Source organism: Poeciliopsis prolifica, unplaced genomic scaffold (assembly GCF_027474105.1).
Source record: "Poeciliopsis prolifica strain line A6 unplaced genomic scaffold, Auburn_PproV2 SCAFFOLD025, whole genome shotgun sequence".
Taxonomy (NCBI): domain Eukaryota; kingdom Metazoa; phylum Chordata; class Actinopteri; order Cyprinodontiformes; family Poeciliidae; genus Poeciliopsis; species Poeciliopsis prolifica.
The window spans coordinates 6,966,333-6,991,723 of NW_026562400.1; the positions used below are offsets into that span (position 1 = coordinate 6,966,333).

The following is a 25,391-nucleotide window of genomic DNA, read 5'->3' on the forward strand; positions in this document are numbered from 1 at the left end:
TTGTTCTTCTCTCCTCAGTGCCGAAGGCAGCCATGTATCGGGTCAGAGTAACGGTCGCGACCCCCAGGCACTGGCCAAAGCTGTTCAGATTCATCACGACACCCTGAGGACCATGTACTTCGCCTGAGCAAACATCCCTCCCCAATCCATGATCACCTTTAACACACAAAAACAAAAACAACCATGCACGCCTGGTTTGCCAGTTGAGGAGTCCTCATAGGTGCATGCCCAGCCCCCCCGCCCCCAATATGCCGAGTCAATGCGGACCTGACACTGTGCAGAAGAGAGAGCAGGGAGGAGGGAGGGGAAGAGGCAGCCCTACACTGGACTGAGGATTCAAACGCTGCTTTAAAGACAGACAAGACAGACACTCAGCACTATTATGCAATATTAAACCAGCCAACTAGTTTATTCCCACCATTTCCAGGCCCCTCCTATCTTTTCTTCCCTTGTTCGTGACCTTGTGGGTGTTTTTGTTTCTTTTCTTCTCCCCTCCTTCGGCACAGACCTTCCTAATGGTCTCATCCTGCACCATCTCTAGTACCTCAAGTCAGTTTGAGCAGCAGCACTTTTACATTCTTTCAGTTTTACTGTAGTTTGTCGATACTCCCCGAGGTTTGAAACAAGAGAGATGATTATTCGGAGTGTACTTTAATGGACCACAGGTCCGTCACATTGCCACTTTTCTCCCCTTTTCTGTCACTTCTCCCCAGTGTATCACTTTAATGAAGACAAATGTTTTTTGAGCACACTGCCATCTGTTGGCGACGAGGTATAAATACCCTCTAAAAGTCACAATGAGAAGTCGTCTTGCAACGTTTTAGATGATTTATGATTTCTTGTAACAGTCAGTTGTCAGGTTTGAACTGGGGCAGTTTTTATTGGCTGATCTAAAGGAAAAAAATGCTGAATTGCAGCCATGTATCTTTAAGTATAACACTGTTTTTTAATCCAGTCATTTCATCTGCATGCAGCGGAAAACTATTGTTTTGTCCTTTTTAATGAATTATGTAAGTGTTGTTCGCATTCTTAGCAATCATCGTGCATTCGTTTTCCTCAGTGCTTTATCTTGCATTTTCCCTGTTCAAGATGGATAATTTGATTGTGACAATGGTTTCCTTTAGTGCAATAATCAGCTGAACGAAGGGAAGAGGATTTTAGGGGATTTGAATGTCTCAAGAATTTAATATTTCAATGAAAAGTTTGCCCACTTCTAAGGCACTTATTTTGTTGCTCCTCTGAATTAAAGAGGCAGTAATTATTATTTTTATTTGTCACCCGTTGCTGTTGTGTGAAAATGGTGCATCCGCAGTTATGGTGATTATTATGTTTCAACTTGAACTGAAGAAATTTATGCACCACTATAGCTTCAGAGTATAATTGATTTTAAAGCTCCCAAACATAATTGTGTTTGAGATTATTTTTTTTCAAAGATTCTCAACAGATGGCAGCAAAGTGGAGTGTAAAGGCCATATAAAATAAGTATTCAAGTGCCTGGCAGAAATGTTTAATTAAATAAAAACTGTAAGAATCTCATTTCAATCAGTTAAAGAAGTCACAAACGGAAACTTTCACCTGATGCCTGTTATTTTTGTCCACAGCCATCTGACTTGTCTATACATCTCATTTAAAATGACTATAGATCAAAATATTTATTCCCTTTTTTCTCTTTCGTTAGCTATTAGCTTTCCTTTAGAGCTGACTTTTAGTGTCTAATTAGTATTCGCAAGACATGAATCCAGCTGCTACAGTGGGCTTTTAAAATAATGGACTGGATTTATGGGTATGGAGTTAAACTTGTCATGAAACAAGAGACTTTCAGGAAACTTTTTGTTGAAGACGTCAGCCAGGTGTAATTCCTGCCCATCTAACTGGCCCTGAATAGGAAATGGCCTCAAAACAGAGCAGAGGAGTTAATGTGGGGGATTTGTGGCTATTTGGTCACCGAAGACTTTTTAACACATCAGATGTGCCTTATTGGTGCAAACAACGTCTCCAATATGGCAGCATTAGCGCTGCCATCTAATTTTAAATGTGTAGTCTGTGGCTCCCTCTGTTGCTGTCGCAGAGGCATTTCAGCAATGTAAAAACTGTGATCCCACCATACACCTCTGGGCTTGGGTTGATGATTGTGATTTTCAGTGCGGTCCCCACATTACTCCTCCTCTCCGTTGAAGGCCTGAAGCTTGTTCAGGAACATGTTTTTAAAAAGTTATCTGCACTAAAAGAAGCATGTGTTTCTAAACGTAACACAAGCACGGTGCTACTCTAAGAGTTTGAATCTGAGCCTCTGTGCATGAGACTCTAAATAAGCAGGTTAGGGTGAGGGAAAAAGAAAAAACCTCAGAATGGAAGGACAGGATAAGGTGCTTTTGCTATGGTTGATGCAAAGAGTAGATTTACAAATAATTTAAGGTTAGATTTTTTGGGGGTTTGAGATCTTGTGAACGGTACAATGGCAGACGTTCCTTTGAACACTGAGGTATAATGTAGAGTTCTGCCTCCACTGTCGCAGCCTTGCAGTCTGGAGGCCAGTGTGTTTTGAGCCTTCATTATTTCACTAGTACCTTTTTAAAAAGCCAGATTATGAAATATATTTGTACATTTTAAGTTCTGTAATGCACACCACTTATTTTTGCTAACAGAAAAGATGTAGTCTAATTATTAATCTTAGTAATTAATGTATCATAAGTAAAGGTTAAAAAGATATAACAAAGTTGAATTATTGCAGCTGACTGTTGACTTGTTCCTGTGTTGGTGTGTAGATGTGTAGTACCTTTATGAAAAGCAGTGGGGTTGTTGGACCTAGTGATGTGTTTGGACTATTATCGGTAGGGATGTGGTCTTCAGCCATCGCTTTCTTTGATGTTTGGCTAAAAGAAAAAAAAAAAGCTTGCAAGATGCTTGATGCTCTTCTAATTTTTTTTCTCACAGCTGGAAAAGTAAATGAAATGATGTTGGCATGCTCTGAGCAGATTTTATTTCAGGACAGAAGAGTCAGTAGTCAATAGTTTGCTGTTGATACCTTTGAATGTGTTGACTGCTCCTTGTAAAGACGGAGTAGAGCAATTTTTGTGATCCATTTCAAATCCACATGATCAAGGAAATAAATTAACAATTGAGCCATAGTTTTCAGTTCCTTTGAGTTAAATCCTCTAAGGATTTGCGTCGCACTGCAACCCCTGTTCCAGAAACTGGCCTCAAGCCCCTTCCATGACCAGAGCGTCGGCCTACCGGCAAATCAGTGTGACAAAGCCTGTAATCTCATTTTTTACACCTAAATAAAGGTTCTCCTTTATGCTGAAGGACTACATTCAGTGGCCGTACAATCCCCCCACTCGGGAAATGAAAGGTTGAAACCGAAGGACAATTTAGTGGGCTTTCCGGAGATTTCAAGTGTGCATGTTTTTGGAAAGACTTTTAAATGATCAGTGAGAGCTTTATGCGGTAGGTTATGTTGGAAGTTGAACAAATGAGTGCATGGCAGAAGAAAGAGAAGGATTGTATTTCTTTAGGCTGAAAAGCATGTTGAGGGCAATTGAACACATGTTTACATAGCGGATGTGTTTGCCTGTCTTATGTTTTAATGCTGTCAGCTGGTCCTTGCAAATACAACCAGAACATTTCAGGCCTGCTGATGTAAATGCTCAGTTGTATTTTTTTTTCTCTGAAACCAACATTTCCTTTTTACTCTTTTTAAAAATGTTATTTGATTTGAAATAGTTTGGTGCACAAAATAAAGAATGAAACACCTAATTATCTTAGATTTCTCTGTAGAAGATAAGGTTTTCCATTTTTTGTGTTGTAGAAGTAGCTACATTTAACCTTTTTGTAGTAATTGTGATAGGTTCACCTGGCTTTGGTTGCTATGCTTGTTTCAGGGAGGTAGCAAAGAAGTGAGAAGGAGCCCACTGAAAGTGCCTTTCCTCTCGATGGTGCTGTTATGTGAAAATGTAAAGCTGAACTTATAAAATCTCTGCGGTGGCCACTTTACTACTCTCCAAGTGTTTGTTGGCAATCCAAACAGGAAGTCAATGTACCGAGACAGTGAGTCTGTAGAATAGGAGGATATAATGCCAAGTAGATCTTTGTAGGACGTTCGGTGTCTTGGACCAGAAGTTCATTGGGACAGTGGGATGTGGTTCAGGGTCGGTTCGCGTGGATCGAGCATGGGTGGTGACAGGGATCGTTTCTTTGACGCTTTTACGGCCCCCTGGTCGCGAGCGATGAACTTAGCACAGCACTTTAGAGACTGCCACTCTCACTCAGACATATAGCCAAGAGGTTTCAGTCCCTGTTTCTCCATTTTTCCTTCCGGCTTGGAGAAAATCCAACCCGTCGCTCGGTTATTTAAGATGTGCCTCATTTGGCTTCGTTTGGCTCGGTTGAGTCTGTCTTCTCTCTTGTGTCTGTTTCCTCTCAGAAACTGCCACTCAGTACATCGCTATAGCCACAGCTGGGCATCAATTAACAGTTTGTTGGGCCTGAAATGTAGAAGGAAATTTTGCACTGACAAACATCATGTTCTCAAATGGTTTCTCTCCGACTGAAGAAAGCAAGACGAATAAGATCTCAATATGCTTGAATAAGCTGGGAAAAAATAGTCAAGTGTCCTTTTAGCTAACCGTGAGAAAACCAGGTTCTGTGTCAGTATTGAGATTTTATACTTGATGCCCACCTGATGTAGCAGTAGACAACAACCTGTGGCATTTTTTTCATCGCAATGCAACACCCTGCCTGTGTATGTCGTCTCTGATGGAGGGAACGAGTGCCCAACACAGTCCTCCTCGTCTCAAGCCGCTTTGGCAACAACTAAAAACCGAGGGACATCTCTTTCCGAGGGGGTAGGAGGGGACAAGAGGAGGAGGAGGAGGGCCGAATCTTTTTATTACAAAAAAAAAATCTCAAAACACTGCACCTCATTTACCTTGGTATGCTGCATATGTTGTACTACATGAAAGAAAACTGCAAATGGCTTTTATTATGACATATAATGCTTGAGTAATGCCTGATTGCGATATTCTTATACGGTAACTGTTTTAGAGTCAGAATAGTTATAACTGTAAAAAAAATATTAAAAGAAAATCAAAATATTCTGTTTTGTCTTAACACTTATTTGATTTAAAAAAAGATTGTTCTTGAGCCGACTTTTGTTGTCCTATTTAAATGTGTTCTTTCAATATATATATAAATATATACATATATGAAATATATATGCGGAATATTTTATAGTGTATTTATTGAAAGCGCTTTGAAGCGGCTGGAGTCTCCGCATCGTTTTCGCAGTGTGGTGGGGGGGTGGAGCTAAGAGGAAGATGCCCTTTTTCTTTTCCTTAAGCCGCTCCCCTTAAATGTTGATGCCTTATTCTCTTTAACAAGCAAGCACAACAATACGTCAGGGGGTATGAGGTTAAGGAAAGATTTGCCTTGTAACAGCCGTGCAACGGGCTCACTCTTCTAGTTTTTCATTATCTTCTGCTTTGACGTTTTTTGTTTTTTTTACCACCCAAGGGGGCGATTTTCCCCTCCCCCACATATAGCTGATCTCTGACGAAGGGAACCATTTCTCAACCACACTGACCAGAGTGTCAAAAGCTGACTTTTATTTTCATCCCAAGCTGCTAATTGGTACGTTAGCTATGTAAGGGACAAGTGGTGTGGGGGGTAGGAAGGAAAGTTATCTGAAAGGCAATATTTTTGGGGTCATGTTGAATTATTATATATTTTTTTTTATTATTTTAAGTTGGCTTAGCTTCTATTCTCTTAAAATTGTCTCCTTTCTGGTGCCAGAATATTTTACAGCAGGAACAGGTCTCATTCCACAAGAGAAGACATGCCTGAGCCTTAAATGCATTCTTACAGAGTTGACCTTGCAAAGCCTTTTCCTGGGCGGCCTACCAAGTAACCTAGCCTGCGTACTTGATCTGTCATGACTTCAGAACTGGTGTCCTCATCTCTGCTCACTTCACACAGAAACCACTAACATGGATTGATTGTTTTTTTTTTCTTTGGAGAACTCTGAAGTGTAAGCTTTTTACATAATGCTTTTGGCAGAATAGAAACCAAGTCTGGGTCAAACGGCATTTGGAAACCCTTCTTAGCATTTGTTTCCACCTGATGAGCAGCACTCTCTGCTTCAGGATAATGATATAATCATTTAATTTGATTTTTTTTTCTTTTTTACAACCAATTATTGTCTCATCACTGATGACAAATCCAAAGAACAGTATTTTCAGATACAGTTTGACCTTGGCCTTAGAGAACCATGAGGTTCCCCTCGCCTACTGGATAACAGAGACCTGTGCCTGTACAATAAACCAAGGATGAATTGTGTTGTAATGACTGATTTTTTTTGTTTTTTCTCTTTATTTTTTATTGCTTACTCCTGAGTCTGCAGGAGGATCAGAGACATGGACCTTTTCAAGTTTTGTCTAACATATTCCAAAGCAAATAGGCCCTTTTGTCCTTTAAACCAAATTATCTTTGGTATAATAAATGTTTACCAGAATGTTTACTCCCTCAGCCCACATTTCACCTTTTTCTTTTTTTTTTTTTTTTTTTTTGCATTTTGCATTCCAGCAGATTTCAAACCAAATATTGCAGATGAGATTAGGCTCCTGATGCCGTTTACCTTGTACACACTTGATGGTTTGACGACAGATGAATAACAGTGGCCAAGGATTTGAAAAACATTGTATACTCTGATTGCTTGAATATTCTTATTTTTGTCTTCACTGTAGCAAATTAGAGATCCTGGGCTCTGATACTTCTGAGTGAGGCACCAGCAAAGAGACACACGTTGAGCAGTCACAAAAAAACGGACGATCCATGTCTCAGTATTTTGCAAAGGCTCTGTTGTACCAACAGCTCTATTCCTTTGAGTTTTAAATGTCTTTCTTTTGTAACCCTCATATAGTTTGTTGCCCTTTTTAGTGTTGCTTTGCTTCAGTTTGAAGTGTATCTTTGACTAATACTTGCAATAAAATGCTTTGCTTAACTTCAGTTGTCATTGTTGGATGTGTTTTAGACTAAGGCTAGAATTTTTATTTTTTTTATATAATTAAGAATTAAAGTACTAATTATGGTAATTAAACAATAAGAATTTAGGTCACTGTTTTGATAAAGTAACTCCAAGACACACAAATGTGTTAAATAAAAACACTAAATCAAATACATTAAATGGATGGAATATAAATAGAGGATAACCCAAGTTTAAACTCTGGCAGACCAACTACCTGACATAAATGGAAAGAACATTTCCATTGTGCAGACTTGCTGTATTTTGCATGTATAGGATGAGGAAGGTAATGGTTGGGTCACTTTTTTTCACAAGACAAGAAATGTAATGTTAGTGGTCTAATGGGCCAAAAAATCTTATTAAATCTTTTATATCTGACTGAGGAAAAACTGATAATCACCTGATAAACATTGTTCGTTTTGGGGTTTTAAATAGTGCTTTTGACTTCTGATTCATAGCACGCAAAAGCTGACAACTAGATCCTTTCAGGAAACGTCCATTCAAGAATAATAAAGAACAAACATGATTTTCTTGGAATAACATTGCTGAAATGGAGCTAAACACAATCTGATTATGGTTAGAAAAGTTGGATTTCTAACGACTTCCATTCACTGTCGCTATAAACAGCTGCTGCACAACTCACTAAAGTGCACAGTTGAAATTATGTATGTGTTTCTTTGATATAATTTTTTTTGTCACAAATGGGGTCTTTCTGCACAGAGTTTGCATGTTCTCCCTGTGCATGCTTGGGTTCTCTCCGGGTACTCGAGCTTCCTCCCACAGTCCAAAAACATGGCTATTAGGTTAATTGGTTTTTCCAAATTCTCCCTAGGAGTGAGTGTGTGTGTGCATGGCTGTTCGTCTCATTTGTTTCTGTGTTGCCTTGCGACAGACTGTCGACCTGTTCAGGGCGTACCTCGCCTCTCGCCCGGAACGCAGCTGGAGATAGGCACCAGCAACTCTGGACCCCACTTGGGATAAAGGTGAACAGACAATGGATGGATGGATGGAGGTTATAAATTACCTTTTTGTGTATCTCTTGTAGTTGAAACCCCTGGACTTCTTGAGTAATTCTTTTTGGACTAGTGGGTGTAAATTTGAAATATTTGAACACTAACATAAGACATGTTAAATTTGAAGCACAACTTGATCCTGAAACATAACTTAATCTCAGAAAATATAATTAAATCTTCCAGTGATTGGCTTAGAATTAAGAAATGGAAACTTCTGGGTGCAAACAAATAACAGACTTTGATCTGAGATAATGTGGGGTGAATTTAAACAAGTTGAACATTCAAAACCCCCCTGCAAACATCTCATAGATGCAAAGTGATGGGTGGAACCTCAAGCAGATGTCAGAGACTGGTAGAAAACTACAAGAAGTACCTCACTGAATTCATTTCAACTAACAAGCCGACACCAGCTGTTAAGTATACAGTTTTACTATCTAAATTTTATGTTGTGAGGCACACAGAATCAAGATTTTATTTTATTTCCCCTTTCCTCATGGATCAGTATAATGTTCGCTCATTTGAAACTAAATAAAACTGTTTCCACAGATTTATTTTAGAAAACCCAGAAATCTGGGGAGCCATTTGGCTTCCAGCAGCATGATGAGAGCACAATAAACAACTGACAAGACAGCAGTGCTGAGCGTCATTAAAAATGTGGCAAAGGAGGTTTTCTAATACCAGATGCTCCAAAGGGTGAGACTGAACAGTGATTATGTTCTCACCCTGGCTGTCAGTCCCTGCATGCCAAGACGTTACATCCATTTGACAAAAATGATGGTGTTTGCTTCTTTGCTTTATTTAAATAAGATAGAAACACGAGTAACCAAATGTCCCACTATAAGCCTAAATACTCTTGTCACAGCTTCATCCACAGAAAAACAAAAATAAATATTCAACTAATCTGTGAGTTTGTTCATTTAATGAATCCTTATTTTTCACGATTATCCTCTTATCAGTGATAGGGTCATGGTTAGTGAAATAACAACCTGACATGGACTTTTTGTTAGGTGAACACACATAAATGTCTAATGTATGCAGAGCTTGGTGTGTTATTGTTATTATCATTATTAAAAAGCCCACCATGCCTTCACTGACTAAGTCATTTTTGCAAACAGTGGTAGTTCTTGCATGAACAGTGCCGCAGGCAAGTCCCTCATTCTGCTTGGAAATAAAAAAAGAAAAAAGAAAAAAAAAACCTCCATGACTTTTATGATTTCATAATAACTATTACAGGATAAAAAAATATTTTTGAAGAAACAGTCTCTCCAATCTTTCAAATGAGAATCTAAATCACATCTACTGGCAAAAAATGAAACAAGCTCCAAATGCGTTTTCATTTAGTTTTTCAGAAACAACAAAACATTTGAAACTCAAACTGTGTTTTGAAGAATTAAAAAGACATAGTCTTTTGAAGGAGGGTTCATTGTTCTAATTTGTTCCTAAATATTTTTTCCCCCTTTAAATATATTGTCAAATTCAGTGTCATGACCTTTCAGTGCCAAGAAATAATGTGTAATTCTAAATCCGTGGTCCTCAAAGTGTAGTTCAAGTGTAGTTCAAGTGCGACCTGGCAAACCTTGAGACTGACAACTCATTCCACCGCCTTCTCGTTACAATCCTGCAGTACCACTTTTCACCAGAAGAGGGAACAGTTCGCCCAGAGAACTGGGTGAGAAGCTCAATCAGCTGGAGACTTGGGGGAGACCTGAGGTGCTTGTGACTTACCTCATGTGAACTAATGCACAGCAGGAGTGCTACCTGAAATTACACACTTACATTGAGGTTTCAGCTGAGATACTTAACAAACCTAAATCTGGTTAGGTATTAGGAATGATTAACCATATGTGTAATTGTTGGGTATTCTTCTGGTGGTTTAAAGATTTAGACTTAGACTCGTACTTTATTGATCTCTTGGGAAGACTCCCTCAGGAAATTGAAGTTACCAGTAGCTTACAGGCAGAAAAGTGGCACACAGTGCGCAAAATACAAATATAAATGAACAATCTGAAAAATTCCTTTGACTTTGGAGCCTCTTCACAGCTTCTGTCAGGACTTTGGATGATATAGAGAGGACATTACTTAAATCTCCTGCTGCACACCTCCTGTCTCCTGTCCTGTAAAATGACAAATCATCTTGTTGCAGATGTAATTATCAGATGTCAGGCTGTGGTGGAAAGTCTTCCAGCTGCATAAGGAATACTCAGATTCAACTTGGCACCTGCTGGCTGCTGTCAGACAGAAACATTGACTTAATGTTACTTTATCAATTTTGTTGGCATGGCTTGGGATTCACACTGTCTAAGTCATTTTTTGCTTTCAAGAGCTCTGACTGCCTCAAAATCTACCGTACACGACCTTTACAAAAATTCTTTTGTTTTCTCTGTAAATATTTGTTAGTGTAAGTGAGTCCAGTTCTCGTGCCTAGCCATTTCTTCAGTGAAAATAAATGAGGAAAGCAGATCAGTGTCTGAAACAAAAAGAATCCTTAAAGGAACAGTACAACTGGATGTCACCTGCATAAATGTGATCAAAAGTATTAAATGTAAATTTACAATCTGGCAAAGCTTTACTGAGTTGTCCAGTAATCAAAAAGTCATTTGAAATTAAACACAAGTCAACTTTTGAAGATGCAGAAAAGAAATATAAATTCAAGCAGTTATTTGTTCCAATTCTATCATTTTTATATACAATGTTGTTTAGATGAAGGACTATTCCCTGTTGGTTGTGATGGTTGTAAGCTGGGTGTCTTTTGTATGGATTCAATGAGAAAAAGAGAGACTACAAATATCGACAATGTGAGTATTTAAATATAAATTACACATATGGTTAATTTAAATAAGTCTTATTATTGCTCTGTATTTATTTATAGTTTTTACTCTAACTGTGTTATCTTTTTTTGCAATTAAACTCAAAGATAAATGGTCGGTTTTTAAAGTAGTCTATTGTCTGTTGACATAATGGTTCATTTCTTGAGTTCAAGTTTTTTTTATTTTTATGTTTGAATGTTTTACAGAGTTATTTTTAACTAAGTTGTTTTCTCTGTAAATATTTGTTAGTGTAAGTGAGTCCAGTTCTCATGCCTAACCATTTCTTCAGTGAAAATAAATGAGGAAAGCAGATCAGTGTCTGAAACAAAAAGAAGGGCCAAATATTATTTTTGCCACACCAAATCCTTAAAGGAACAGTACAACTGGATGTCACCTGCATAAATGTGATCAAAAGTATTAATGTAAATTTACAATCTGGCAAAGCTTTACTGAGTTGTCCAGTAATCAAAAAGTCATTTGACATTAAACACAAGTCAACTTTTGAAGATGCAGAAAAGAAATATAAATTCAAGCAGTTATTTGTTCCAATTCTATCATTTTTATATACAATGTTGTTTAGATGAAGGACTATTCCCTGTTGGTTGTGATGGTTGTAAGCTGGGTGTCTTTTGTATGGATTCAATGAGAAAAAGAGAGACTACAAATATCGACAATGTGAGTATTTAAATATAAATTACACATATGGTTAATTTAAATAAGTCTTATTATTGCTCTGTATTTATTTATAGTTTTTACTCTAACTGTGTTATCTTTTTTTGCAATTAAACTCAAAGATAAATGGTCGGTTTTTAAAGTAGTCTATTGTCTGTTGACATAATGGTTCATTTCTTGAGTTCAAGTTTTTTTTATTTTTATGTTTGAATGTTTTACAGAGTTATTTTTAACTAAGTTGTTTAAGAAACTGAGTTTAAAAAAATGTTTCTTCAACTAACCGGACTGAATAAGTGGTTTCAGGGGAAAGCATCCAAAGCAGAAAGAAAACCTTGGAAACCCTTAAAAAACCTGAAGAAATGTCACAACAGACCACTTAAAAAAAAAGACTTCACAAGGTCCTGTTTATATTACATTATTGTATGCTAAGTTAGTAGCTCATTGAAGAATTTTGCTGCATGACATTTAAATTACTAAAATACAGTCTTAGCAGAACTAGTAAAGACGTATAAAAAGCCTTTAAGTAAATTTATCCTTCATTGCAGAAGCATAGCAGCGCACTAGAAACACAACAACAACAATAATAATAATAATAATAAATCATTATCTTAAAAATGAAAGGTTTTCAGCCATAATGACCTGTTTTATTACATGAAATACAATATTTTCCAAACATTCAGTAAAACCAAGGATATTATCTAACAAACATGAGTGATCTGTAGCCTTTTTGTGTTTTTGTTTTTTTAATGTGTATAGTACTTTCTTATTTACTATGAACATACATTTCTCTTTGCTCATTAATGTTTGAAAGTTGCTAGCATGCTATTTTTAGTTCAATTTCTATTTTTTGTGTGTGTCCAGTTCTTAGTGCATTTATATTTATTTCTCTTTGTTTGGTGTTAATCTTTCCCCCCTTGTAGTTTATTTGTGTCCAGTTAAGCTTCCTTTGTGTTAATTATTAATGTTCCCTCTGTGTTGCTCTCCTCACCTGCATTCAGTGTCATTCTTCTTTCTTCCCTCTGTATATAAGTCACTGGTTGTAACAGTTATTTTTCTGTTATTTCTCCCCATAGCCCATTTCATGACACCAGGTGCCCTCAAAGCAACATAGACTAAGTGAGAATGAAAAAAGGTGTCAAGGATCAACGAAAGGCCCAAAAGAGGTGATGGCAACTCTGTAAACGGCACATATGAAGGTGGAAGACTAAATCAAGTCTGGAAATAATTGTTTGAGTTTCTCGGAGGAGCTTAGAAGTCAAATATCCTGCAGCTTCAAAGATATATTATCCTCACACTTCAATGATGTGTCAAAATGATGCCGGCAGAGAATATTCACTGGAACTGCACATATATGTGTACAGATTACATACAGGTTATAGACTACACACACACACACAGAGTCAACGATCTGACACATGTCCAAAAATTTAGTTATTATGCTCTTTGATTTTTAATTCTCACATTTTCATATTGATGGAGTTTTATATGAGTCAGAAGTTCTAGCTTTTATTTTGCATTAAAAAAGACCAGTATGTTTTAACGAGACCTGATGTTTACATTTTGAGATAAATTAAAGCTTTGGATTTGAATTAACTGAGCAGACATGAATCCTTTCCATGAAACACTTAGCAGTCCATCAATGAACCTCCAAGATATTTCAGAGTCTACAAAGTTTAAGACATTCTTAACACACATTAGAAAATGAGTGTCTTTGAGCCTGTGATTATAAATATTCAGTCACATTTCTCTCTAATCACACCAAACCAGTCATTCACCTTTTGTCAGACCTTTACCATCACCTTTGTATGGACACGGTTCTGGGGAACAAATCCAGCAGCAAATAACTGGAGTCACAGTTTAAGATATTTAAAAATCAGTGAGCCAGTCCTCATGATATAAACAGAAATCTGAATGTCTGAGTCCATGTGTATCTGTGAGATAAGAGAAAGCTGTCAGCATGCAGTCCTGTTTTATTTATGCATTAATGCATCTGATCCTCGTTACTATTCAGAAATTCCTCACATCCCAGTCAGAGCCCCGCGCCTGGAAATGCCTCTCTGATTAATCTGATTACTGACAAAATGATTTGATTAAAACTCTATTGATTAGGATCATAACAGGGAGAGAGTTTGATTGTTTCTTCTGTATTTAGACCTGAGCAGCAAAAGTGCGACAAAGCCCTATTGTAATTTCTGGATTTGTTATTATTCTGTCTCTAAAAACAGATATTTGGGACCTAAACATATGTGAAAACTGAACAAACTTTGCCCAAAATTGTGAAATGAAATGTTTTTAATGAAATCTAAAAGGGGGACGGCAAAACGGCTCTACAGCGCCCCGTAAGCTGAGATAGGCTATAGACATCTAGTACATTCCTATCAAGCCAAGAAAGTACAGGCTTTCTTGACCTGTATAGTCTTGGGTTAAAGGTCACTTTTGATGTTTACCTACTTTGAACTTTGACAAACTCTTCATAGGGTTTTTGAGATATTGGCTTCAAATTTGGCCATTAAGCAGTTGGTATTGTTTTTAATGTCGTCAAAAATAGTTTCAAAATGTTAAATGTTTCTATTTCCAGTTTTAATTCAGATGCACAATATCTTTTTCTATTTCACTGTAATTGTTTGATTTTTTTAATATAATTATTTTTATTTAAAATATCTAGAATTGTAATTGTTTTATGTTCAATGCAAAACACTTTATTCTCTCTTCTGTATGATTCAGGCTCTCCAAATAAAGATTAGGTGATTTTCAGCGGGAATAATTTTTCATGCGTCTTTAGAGAGAAATAAATTAATTTCACAAAGAGAATGAATCCAAACCGTTATTCCCTTCACAGTGACAGCTTTATGACTAAAAACTTGCAAACATAATTACTTTCCTGTCAGCTGAAGTGCTGATTAGACACTGTTATCCTTCTTCACAAGTAGCGATGATTAACAGTTTATATATCCTACAAAACTCAGCATGTTAGCATCATTAAGTTCATGTAAGCATGACGTTATTGTCTGTGGCTCATGGTTTTTCTTCTGTTGAAGATTTCATGGGAAACTGCTAAAAATACAAATGTTTCATTGCCAATAAAAAAAAAAAAAAAACTGAAACAGTTTACTCTTCAAAATGATTTGCATTGTCCCAATATAATTTCTTTTTTTCCTTCAAAACTTTTCAATTCATCTTCAGGAAAATGAGACAAACAAATCTGAATACATATTAATCACATTTCCATTTTCAGTGTGCTGGCAGAAAGTTTGGGCGTGAACAGGAGCACAATATAGCAATTTGTCATCTTCAAAACTAGCTCTATGGTATAACATATTGTGGCTCTGTGGTATGACTGTTAACTCAATGTCTGCAGAATGGCTGAAAATATTTTGTTAGGCTCTTAAAGCATGAGAAAACAGAGGTCCACTATGTAGGAAATTTGATATCGCCCTTAACTGTCCAATCTGTTAATATAGGAGAAGATGCATTTTAATGTCTGAGCCTCTTCCCTTTCATGCTGTGTATCAGGAAGACAATCTGTTTAAAGCCAGAGATATTACAACATTCCATATAAATTTCTCTAGGTATAGTATACACTATATATTATTCTTGGTTATTCTAACACTTATTATTTTTCATACTTAATTGTATTCTTCTTAAAACTCATAGCGGTGAGAAGGAGTTTACCAAAACTCCCCCTCTGCCGCCGGTGGCCCCCAAGGCTCCTTTTTCATTTTAAACTGGTAGGATATTCTGATGAAGAAAGTGATATTTTTGTGTTTTTGTCATGTAAATTGTTCCAATGCTATGCTGAGCATAACTTCTAAATGTGATATCAGAAATGATAATATTTAACATTAACACAGCCTGCTACAGTTTTCGGTTTAAAACATCACAATGTAAGTTTTAGACACGAAGCACCGACAGATAATGACTTACACTGACGTAGCTATTTATTATCCGTGCTATGGTAGGAAAAACTGACGAGGTAGCACAGATGGTCAGAACAACGGCTCATGTTAAATCTCCAGGGGAAACATGTCTGGTCTTTAAGGCTGCCAAATATGGTTCCTATCTCTGAGATAGACAGAGATAGGAATCTATTTCTGTCTGGTTCCAATCTCTATCTATCTCAGAAATAGGAACCATAAAGTCAATAAAGTCTGACAATAAGACAGACTTTATTGTCATTCGTACATTTATAATTTACATATTGAGTGAAATTTTGTTGCAAGGCTCAATTAAAATAAATAAATTAATAAAAAATCTAATGATCTAGAAAGGAAGACAAAAAAAATAGATTTTTTTTGTATGAAACATCTTGGTACATCGCCTCCTCTACCTGATATGTGAGCTTCCTCTGCAGCTCCATCTGCAGTCTGCGAGGAAACAAAAGAAAGGCAAAGAAACAAACAAGAAATTTTTTATTTTTTTTTTTTAAATAACTCAACCAGAAATAGGGAACTAGATTTGTAGCAGAATGGGATTTAACAAAAAAGCTGAAGTCTGGATTAGAGAAACAATTTACTTCTTAAATGTTTCATTTGAGAACTTCGCTGATGTATGTCCCCTGGACATTATTGCAGATAGGAAGCAGACTCACATTCTGAAGCTAAGATTTGTATTAAACACATTTTCTTCTGATTTTCAGAATATTTCATCACTGTCTGCTCAGCACCAGGATGCGCCTTCAGGGACCTGAAGATCTTATCTATCACATCAGTTTAAAGTTTGGCAATATTAGAGAGTTAGAGAAAATGCAGCAACTTTTCTGTTAAATTATGAAACATTTTTTCATAAAACATCACTGAGCTTTGGAAAACTCCAAAGCTATTTTGGAACTTTAATGACAGTTGTTTTGTTCCACTTTTCTCTCACACCCAAGAAAGCGTGTCCCGCAGTTGACCTGTCTGGTTCCACTTCCTTCATGTAGCTTGGCGGAGCTTGTCAGAAACAATACTGGAGGTTAAAAGGTTTAAGTGCAATGAGAGCACTGTCAAAATACGGTAGAGCACGCTGATGTGTCCAGCCTTATTTTTGGACACAACTCTGCCATTTCTGGATCTACACCAAGAATGCTTTGTTCAGTTTGTGGAGCAAAAACAAAAACTGACAGAAAACAAAGTGGAAAACTGAATTCACAGTGCGATCACAAAATATTGAGCCGCATCCAATAGTGGGTTGGATGCAAAAAATAAACTCAGGATTGCTGCCATAAAGTTTGAAAATAAGTTTCACCACAAACTTTTTCAGCATGGAAGTTTGTCACAATCCGTATATGCACTTCTAATTTGTACATTCATTTGCAAAATACCCTACAAAATGGCCCTTCACCGCAAAAACATAATATCTTACCAGGTATTTTTGATCTAGTTTGACTTTATTATTATTATTTCACTTATAATAAAACATTATTCCCTTGATATTAATGTAATAATCTGACATTAGGACAAGTACTTTCTCCAATATCAAGGAACTTTTGAAACAACTCCTGAAAAGTTACTTGTGAGTTAGGTTTGTGTTATTTCAACTGTACTAAGATATGTAGACTAGAAACTAAACTAAAAGTACCTGGTAAGATTTGATGTTTTCTCAGTTTCAAACTTGTTCACATTTTATCTCTTTATTTTTTGCATATATTATGTATTCAATTTATATGTGCCATCACAGACATTTTTTAAAATTATTATTTAAATGTGCATTGTGTATCCTGTAGTTTGAACTTTGCTTACATATTCAGCTGATAAATCCTCATTTTTTCCAGAACAGATGACACCAGTTTGCCTTGTAGAGCTTTTGTGGCATTTCTTCATTTGAAGCTTCATGGCAGGAACAGCTGAGGTTTTGGCAAAGAGCCCCCTGGTTGCTTCAACAAGAAATGGTATCAAAAACTTATGTTAGCTCATGATTTAATTAAGTCTGAATAGAGATAATACTTTATATACTCAGCGTATGAACATATCAGAGATCCAGTTTGTTATGGTCGGTCATGAAAACACATCAAACCTGTGACCGGTGCATCTACCACTGCACTGGTCAGTGGTGCAGTGGTAGATGGTGGCCCCAAATTTGTTAACAAGATTTAAAAAAAATATATCAATTTTGACATTTTCACACTTTTCTAGACTCAGTAAAAAAAGTCAACACAATGTAAAAAAAAAGTAAAAAAAGCAACAAAAAAACATTTGAGAGACATTTGAGGACAAAACATTTACCTCAGATTCCAATAATCTTTAACACAACACATGTTGGAGTCCTAGTAAAGGGCTATTCCACAGCTTTGTTAGGCATCTAATCTTAACATTTTAAATCTGTAACACACACACAGTTTCTTTGAAGCACAATTTGTGATCCTTTTCTCTGATTCTTTGTGTTGATTTGCTTTGATTTTGAATCTCTTCCTACCCCTCTGCCCTGTATTTTGAGCATAAATTATTCTAAAAAGCACTTAATTTTACAAAATATATTTTCATCTCGTAGATAACGCAATAAGTGTTTAAATTTCACTACTTTTTCATAGTTATCTAGACTTTAAAAAAAGAACAAATCAATTTCCAGACCTCTCCAGGCTTTTCATAAATGTGTGGGAACCCAGCCTTGGGCTGGCTCTGCTTTTAATCAAGTCTTTTTCAATTGCTTTTGCTGCTTAGCTCTAAATGTGTGTGGATGTAAGCTGAAAAGTGAACCCTGGAAATGAAAGCAAATGAGACGAAATCTCACCTAAGCATAGATGAATATCCAAGCATCCTATTCTTTCAGACTTAATGTTTTTTTACATTCATGTAATACATTTTTATGCAATTTACTGACAGCAAAACATAAAGAAATAAAATTAAACATTGCTAAAAAAAAACCCCAAACATTTTCAGACAGAGCAGGAGGCACTGTGAGCTGAATATCCACTCGTACATATTTTCTATATTTGTCTGTAAGCAGTTCACTCTCCACATTGTTTCCGTGCAGTGTGAGGTCATACTGCTCACAGGACAGGAAGTTTCCACCCTCGTTGCGTGTTCTCCTCTGAGACTTTCTAGCAACAGCTCAGATCTTTTTTAGATTGTGTCGTCTGTGTGTTCATACAACCTCTCTCCCATGTTATTCTTCCTGCGCCTCCTGGAAAAAAAGTGTTCAATTTAGATCAAACAGCAGTGACAAACTGTGAACAGACTCAAGTAAAAAATGACAATTGTTTTGTCAGCAGATGCAACCTGGCCTGTCATGTTGCATAGCGTGTGGGAAGATGCCATGTCGTATTTTTCTGTTTCACTCTGCCCGTGCCATTATTGTTTTTTTTCTTTCTCTCTCTCTCTCTTTCTCTCTCTCTCTCTCGCAGCATTGGCTTTATCTTCAGAGCATAGCCTGAAATAAGATTTGTGTCTGACATAATGTTTGTGTTTGGTACTCTACCTCCACAAGAGAAATGCCAGCACTCCTCCACACACCAGCAGCAGGAGGACAAGACAAACCACAGCCGCCGTCATCCCTCTGCCCCCACTTTCACAAGGTGCTATGAGCCATAGGAAGAAAGAAGAAAACACAATGAAAAGGGAAAGCAAAACAAGACATCTGACATGTCTCCTCTAAAACACATGAAAGGTTCACTGTAACAAGTCTGTAGACTCGGTAAAACAGAAGAAGATAACAGAAAGTGCCCAGACAGCCTTTGGATCATCATGCTCTTTGGAGACAATTGCATTTGTCTCGCCTGTTTAGCGGCTTTGCAAGCAGCAGCAGCTCAAGCGGCGACAGTGATTTATTGATCACACTGTGGAAAATCCTTTATCAGAAAAACAGCACAGGAGATACAAAACACAAGAACAAAGTGCAACCAGGATGCTCAGACGGACACAAGGTAGGGAGTCAGATGTCGGAAAATCCATGAAGCAAAAAGAGAGGTTGACTTTAAATAGGACAACAAACACATTTGTATTCACTGTTTAGGTAATAAAAGTAAAAGTAACACTTTGGAAAGCAATTTCTATTGTATTCATATGATTTCAGCCTTTTTATATTTGGTCCCTTAACAACCATCAGGTGGTATTTTATGTGCCAGACCAACACAAAATGTTATTTATTGTGAAAAATACAGACATTGACATATATAGATTTTATAATGTAATAAAACAATGAATAAATAAGGCAAGTGAGGCATGTATTTCTATTCAGTGTCTGAGAATCAACACTATCAATTTCTGTGATTTCAGCTGCAATACATAGTGAGAATATCTCACTATGTATTGTAATACACTATGTAATAACACATATATCATATTCAATAATTTAGAATAAAGGTCCCAACGAGTCTCGTTTGTTAGGTTTAAAGTGCCTTTTCAAAAATTACCTTTCAGCAGGTATTAAACATACCTGCTAAATATTTAGCAGTCTGATATGAGATTGCTGGAGATGTATTATTTTAAATTTGTTTCCATTAGCTGAAAGTGAAAAATCATTATTATTAATAAAGATAAAGGTGTTAAAAGATCAGTTGTGTCTAATTTATCTGTATGATACCTTTCACATCATGTTAGAGCTTCAGAAATAAATGGATTTCACAAAAAACATTTTAATTCATCAAATATCTATGTAGAGATGGATATTTTTATCCATTCTTTTCACTTCTCCAATTGAAATTTAACCTTCTTTTATATGCATCACTTACTGTCTTCCTAATTGTGTGTAGTTACATTATAAATGTGGGGATAAGAATCTAATAAAGAAATGTTTCACTTATATTAATTTTTCAGAAACTTTTAAGCGTATCAAAAACGTCTTAAAGTTTAAAATGCTATTTCTTAAAGTGATTAAAGAGGCAATGACGCTGATACTTAGCCATTTATTCTACAACCCATTGTTAAAGTAAAACATCTGATTTATGCAGAAGTAAAGCTAATATGTTCACTGATCCAAACTGCATTTAAATCTTTGGAAAGGTCAGAGAAGCACATCATGTGGTTGAATGTATTCTCATACCTGCAGTGTATGTGGCAGAGCTGTATCCCAACTTGTTGCCAACCACGCAGGTGAAGTGACCACAAATGGGAGTCATGGTTACAATCAGCATGTCTCCATCCTTGGAGACTTTTCCCACCTGCTGGGTGATGGCAGCTCTCTCGTGCAGCCAGCTGAAGCTGGGGTCTGTCCCCCACGCCTCGTGGCAAACCAGCAAGGAGTGAGACACGTTGATGCTGACGGAGACATGATGAACTGCCTCTGCACAGACACAGAAACTGTGATGAGGTTAAGAATTATGACAGGCAAGTAGGTAAAACTGAGAGATAGATGGAAACAAGAGGCATGAAGTGCTCTGCTTTGGGTTTCTATCCGCTATAGAGCAGGAATAATGGTACACGCTGTCAAAGAGGGTCCAAGACAAAGAACCTTGAGAGACATTTAATGCTGTCAGGAGAGACTGGCTCAGGTTCAAAGCCAATAACGAGATCAGAGAGGGAGGTATTAAGTCTGAAAATGGGATGAAGGGAAAACTGAAAGCTGGAAAGCTACAGTGAGAGAGGAGTCAACTGGAGAGACACAAACAAAAAGGAGAAACAGGAGAACAAAGCCTTTGTGAAATTTAATTTCAAGTGTTACATTTTTAAATGAGACATTCACTTTCAGAAGAACACAACTAATTCTGGTTTGAAGTTAAGGAAAATTCACAGCACTACTGAGTCTGCTGGATGTAAAACTAGAAAGTCCAAATTATCACTTCAACTGCTTTTATACAAAAATGCAAGTAACTGTTGCACTTTAATGGCTTCAACACCTGCTGACCTTTCTGGAGACAGTGAAAATGTGATGCACTCCCATAAAAGACTGTAGCCACTGACTGTGCAAAATGAAGTAATCTGCAGGCCTTAAATGGCAAATAACAGACAGACCAGAAAATTAAATTTGGGACAATGACATTTTCTTTCAGTTTTGTCAGAAAGACTAATTGTATTTAATAGCTAGGGTTTCATTCATGTGAAAACTTTATTTGAAGCTTCTTTGAATTTGTTGTTGAAGATCATTATTCATTTGTTTCACATTTAGAGAATAAATGTGTTTTGACATGTGAAACTCATTTGGAAAAATCTTTTAGAAATAGCAACAAGGAAATAAATGAAGAAAAAATTTCCACAACTTTTGAAACACTTGAAAATTGTATCATTTTGAAGAAATGATACAATGAGGGAAACTGAGGGAATGTTAGAGTTACATAAAATAAGTGGGAAAATGTTCCACGTGTGAAAAGTTTTCTTTCATTTACATATGGATTGTTGTCTTCACTATGATACATGTTATGTGAATTGTATGTATTTAGTTAAATATGGGATGCAAACCTGTAATCATATTTTCTTAAATACACACTCTATTGTCACTTTTTGTTAATCTAAAGCCAAAACACATAGTATTTGTTTAAGAAACATGAAGGTAACTTGGACAAATTCAGTGCAACAAGGTGACTAAAGCATAGTTAATGTCTTGCATCATACTGTACCGTATTCCCTGACGATGCAGCGTCCAGTGGTATTGGCTCCTGAGCGATCTGTCACAGTCACTGAGTACTCTCCGCTGTCTTCTGTGCTGTATCTGTTCATCTCAAGTGTCGTCTCCTGCTGCTTCAAACTCACTTGCACATCTGGCCTTTCACCAGAACACTTTGGGCTTTTGGCAGGACACGTAGCCAGCGTCACTTTGGTCCGATCATGTCCAGTTTCAGGCTCCTGTGTCCACTTTATCATGGAAATCTGTTCCCAGAGATTCTTCTCGATCCGGGCTGTGAGAACCAGCTTGGTGCCTGGGATTACGTGGACAGGCTGCTCATTCAGGATGTGAACTGACATACACCAAAACCTACCAGGCACTGTGAACAAGAGAGGGGTTTATTACTGCAAGCTCTTTTTTTTTGTCTGTTTTTCTTATTGCATGGAGAGTAACGCTCACAAAGAAAACATACTATGATGCAGTGAATCGATCTTTATGCTACAAACATGCATGGATGCAAGGCATATACTGTCTGTCACATAATGTCAGGCAATGATTTATGGTGCATGTCATCCATGTGCAATCTGATAGCCATCAGCATCCTGATGTCTGTATCAAATCCTGTAAAGGCTGCATGCGTGCACTACAAGAACTATTAATCATTTGTCTTAACCTGATCATCAGACTATGGAGGACATGTGAATAACAGAACTGAGGTTACTAATGCAAGAGACTGCTAACAAGAAGTCTTCCATTTACATAAGAGTGCAGAATCTAAAGTTTTTCCACTTCTGTCTTCTTTGATGATTGTAAAAGTATTCTGCTGCCTCATCCTGCAGAGAGACTTTCAAAAAGTATCTTGGTTTCCCTCGTTAAGTTCAATCAAAAATAATACAGATTATTATTAGAACAAAATAAGTCTTACACAACAGAAGAAGTGACAAAACATTCCAGCATCGGAGACACTGCAGATCCATAACACCTGCTGGTGCTGAAAGAAAGTGGAGAGAGAGGAATTTGTCCAAAACCTCAACCGCAACAGCAGGAGCTCGTCATTTTCTCTGTACTCAGGCAGCAGGGGAGCCAAAACAGCAAAAATAATAACATCACCTCCAGAGAAAATGTAATAACAATTAAGGCAGTGTTCACCACCATAACAAGTGGAATACAAATGCTCAGTACAAGCTTCTTTTTCCTCACTGAATTTTTGTGTGTGTAGGTGTGTGTGTGTGTGTGTGTGTGTGAGGAATCCAAAGAAGTGCAGCACAAAAATTAGGAGCTGGAACAGAACAGAGACCATTCTGTTGCCAAAAACTTTCATTTAAAACAGAAAGTGAAAAAAACACGAACCCCTGAAGCACAGTGAGCACCGAAACACAGGGAGGGAAAACGCTGATAACAGCTCAGAAACACAACCTGTATCCCATAAATACATGCAGGAATTTTCTCCTATCGTTTATAGAGAATTAAACCCAACAAAACCAGCAAAAGAAAGATTCACCTTACCAATGGAAAGATGAGGCGAACAGTACCGCAGAGGTTTTCACTCTGTGTTCTCAGAGTGTTCAAGAGGATCACGGTTCAGACTGAAAATAGATTTATGGCCCTAAATGAAGCACCTCCGGAGCGCTATTGGTTACATAATAGGAAATGATTTCTCTCAAAAACAGAGAAAAAGAAACCTCTTGTCTTCGCTGGCTTGTTTGCTGTCCAGTCAGTGTGTGTTTTTCAACCGTCTCTGGTTTTAAACCAGCTTCCTTCCTCTCTACACTCCACCTCTGTACATCCAGTCCTTCCTTCTTCTTTGTAGATTTTATAGGCAAACTTTCAACAATAATAATACAAAAAAATCCCCCTTCCACACCCTCTCCTGCTCTCTCTGACCTGTGACCAAAGCTCCACTCCTCAACATTCAGTCCTTCAACAATGCAGCATGTTCAGCTCCGGACATTCATGAAACTTGTGTTGTAATGTTTGTAAACAGAGATAAAATGTGAAAGTATTCTTTGTATTCTTATTCTTCACAAAACGTTTATGGCTGCAGACACAGTACATTGTGTTGGCTTTATATTGTAAAGCAGAAGCCATGGAGGACGTGATTTATTCTATTCTTATTTATTCCAAATATTGTTCAAGAAAAATATCTTCAGCCGTAAAGGGAAATGCCTACAGTTTTGTTCTCTGGGAAAAGTTTAGGGGAATCACACAAAAACTAATATTTGATTTCATTTTATTGCAACACTTTAACCTGTGAACTTTACAACAGCAGACACAGGAAGCTGTCACAAACCCATTTACGCATACATTTTACACACCCAAAGCATAAAGTATTCAGAGATTAATACAACTGCTCCTCTCCTAACCTGCAGATGAGATAAAAATGATGTAAAAGTGATCATAAATCCCTCAGCATTTCACATTTGATTTATGGATAATCACAGTAAACACAGCTGTGGCTCCCACAGAGCTCTTTGTCCACAGAGCAGCGCAGTTAGCAGGAATTATCCAGTGGGTGGCACTAATCTAACAGATAATCTCTTTTGGTCTTCATACAAGCAGATTTCGCAAATATGAAAAGAGAATCCAAACGCTAATTAAGCAATGTTCAGTTTTTAGTTCACACAAACACATCATGGTACAAGTGAGTGGGAAAGATTAACATAAATATAGATTCCAGATTCCTGAAGGTGTCAAAAGGCAGACGTTAATAGTTATGGGTATTGTGCACCAAGTGGGCGGCACCGTCAAAATTTCTTTAGCCTAATCAACAGAAATCTCTATTTTCATTTCCTTCCTCTCTAAGAGAAAAAATGTAATATCCCTGAGGAAACACCAGTCCAGTTCCAGATTGAACCAGTATATGTTCAAACTGGTTGGTAAAATCCTAATTATAGTGATAACTGTTATTGGAGTCTCTACAGTATTACACAGAAACCAAGAATGAGTCAACCCAGGAGTTTGGCTTGGAGGATTTTCAGCCACTTGGAACAATTTCAGGGTTACTGCCACCCAGCTTTGAATCAGAGATGCTCAGGCCTGAGATGCAGGGGCCTACTACGTGGAAGTTGTCAGCACCGCTATCTCTGGCCTGACCTAAAACTCCAGATCAATACAGCTAAAGTGCTTTGATGATAGATAAAGAAGTGCAGTTCTCCAAGAACAACTTTGTTTTGTATTAGCTTATAAACCTTGAGTAACATCTTCCTTAATTTCATCAATCTGTCTTTTATTTTTGTTAATGCTACTTTAATTATTTAGTTTTTGAAACTCTTGTTTAAAGAATAAATGATAAAAATGGTCTTTATAAAAAAAATTGACTTGTGTAAGAGGAAGAGACAAAGCAGAAGTGGTTTGCACAACATCAGAAAAACATGTGATTATGATAGTTGTGCTGAATAATGCAGTGTCAAATACAGTTACTGTTAACCT

The 25,391-nt window shown here is 37.1% G+C and overlaps 2 protein-coding genes across 4 annotated transcripts in view; one reads left to right on the forward strand and one right to left on the reverse strand.

Annotated features, from left to right (window-relative positions):
• The window catches only part of LOC129370882 (protein argonaute-3), a 34,945-nt gene extending 27,948 nt beyond the window's left edge, over positions 1–6,997 (forward strand). For both annotated transcript variants that reach the window (XM_055047139.1, XM_055047140.1), the window contains exon 19: positions 19–6,997. In XM_055047139.1, coding sequence (XP_054903114.1) covers positions 19–127 — 109 coding nt within the window. In that variant the 3' untranslated portion in view covers positions 128–6,997. The remainder of the gene's footprint in view (positions 1–18) is intronic.
• An 8,907-nt stretch (positions 6,998–15,904) lies between these two features.
• On the reverse strand, positions 15,905–23,738 carry si:dkeyp-97a10.2 (uncharacterized). Of its 2 annotated transcripts, XM_055047147.1 has the most exons (6): positions 23,469–23,738; positions 22,888–22,953; positions 21,976–22,341; positions 20,466–20,705; positions 18,903–19,002; positions 15,905–18,608 (listed from the first exon to the last, which is right to left on the reverse strand). In XM_055047147.1, the coding sequence occupies exons 2-6, from the start codon at positions 22,937–22,939 to the stop codon at positions 18,548–18,550; spliced, it is 819 nt and encodes a 272-aa protein (XP_054903122.1). In that variant the 5' UTR covers positions 22,940–22,953; positions 23,469–23,738; the 3' UTR covers positions 15,905–18,547. The 2 variants fall into 2 exon arrangements, with proteins under 2 accessions (XP_054903122.1, XP_054903123.1); XM_055047148.1 differs by lacking the exon at positions 22,888–22,953.
• Positions 23,739–25,391: the final 1,653 nt, after the last annotated feature.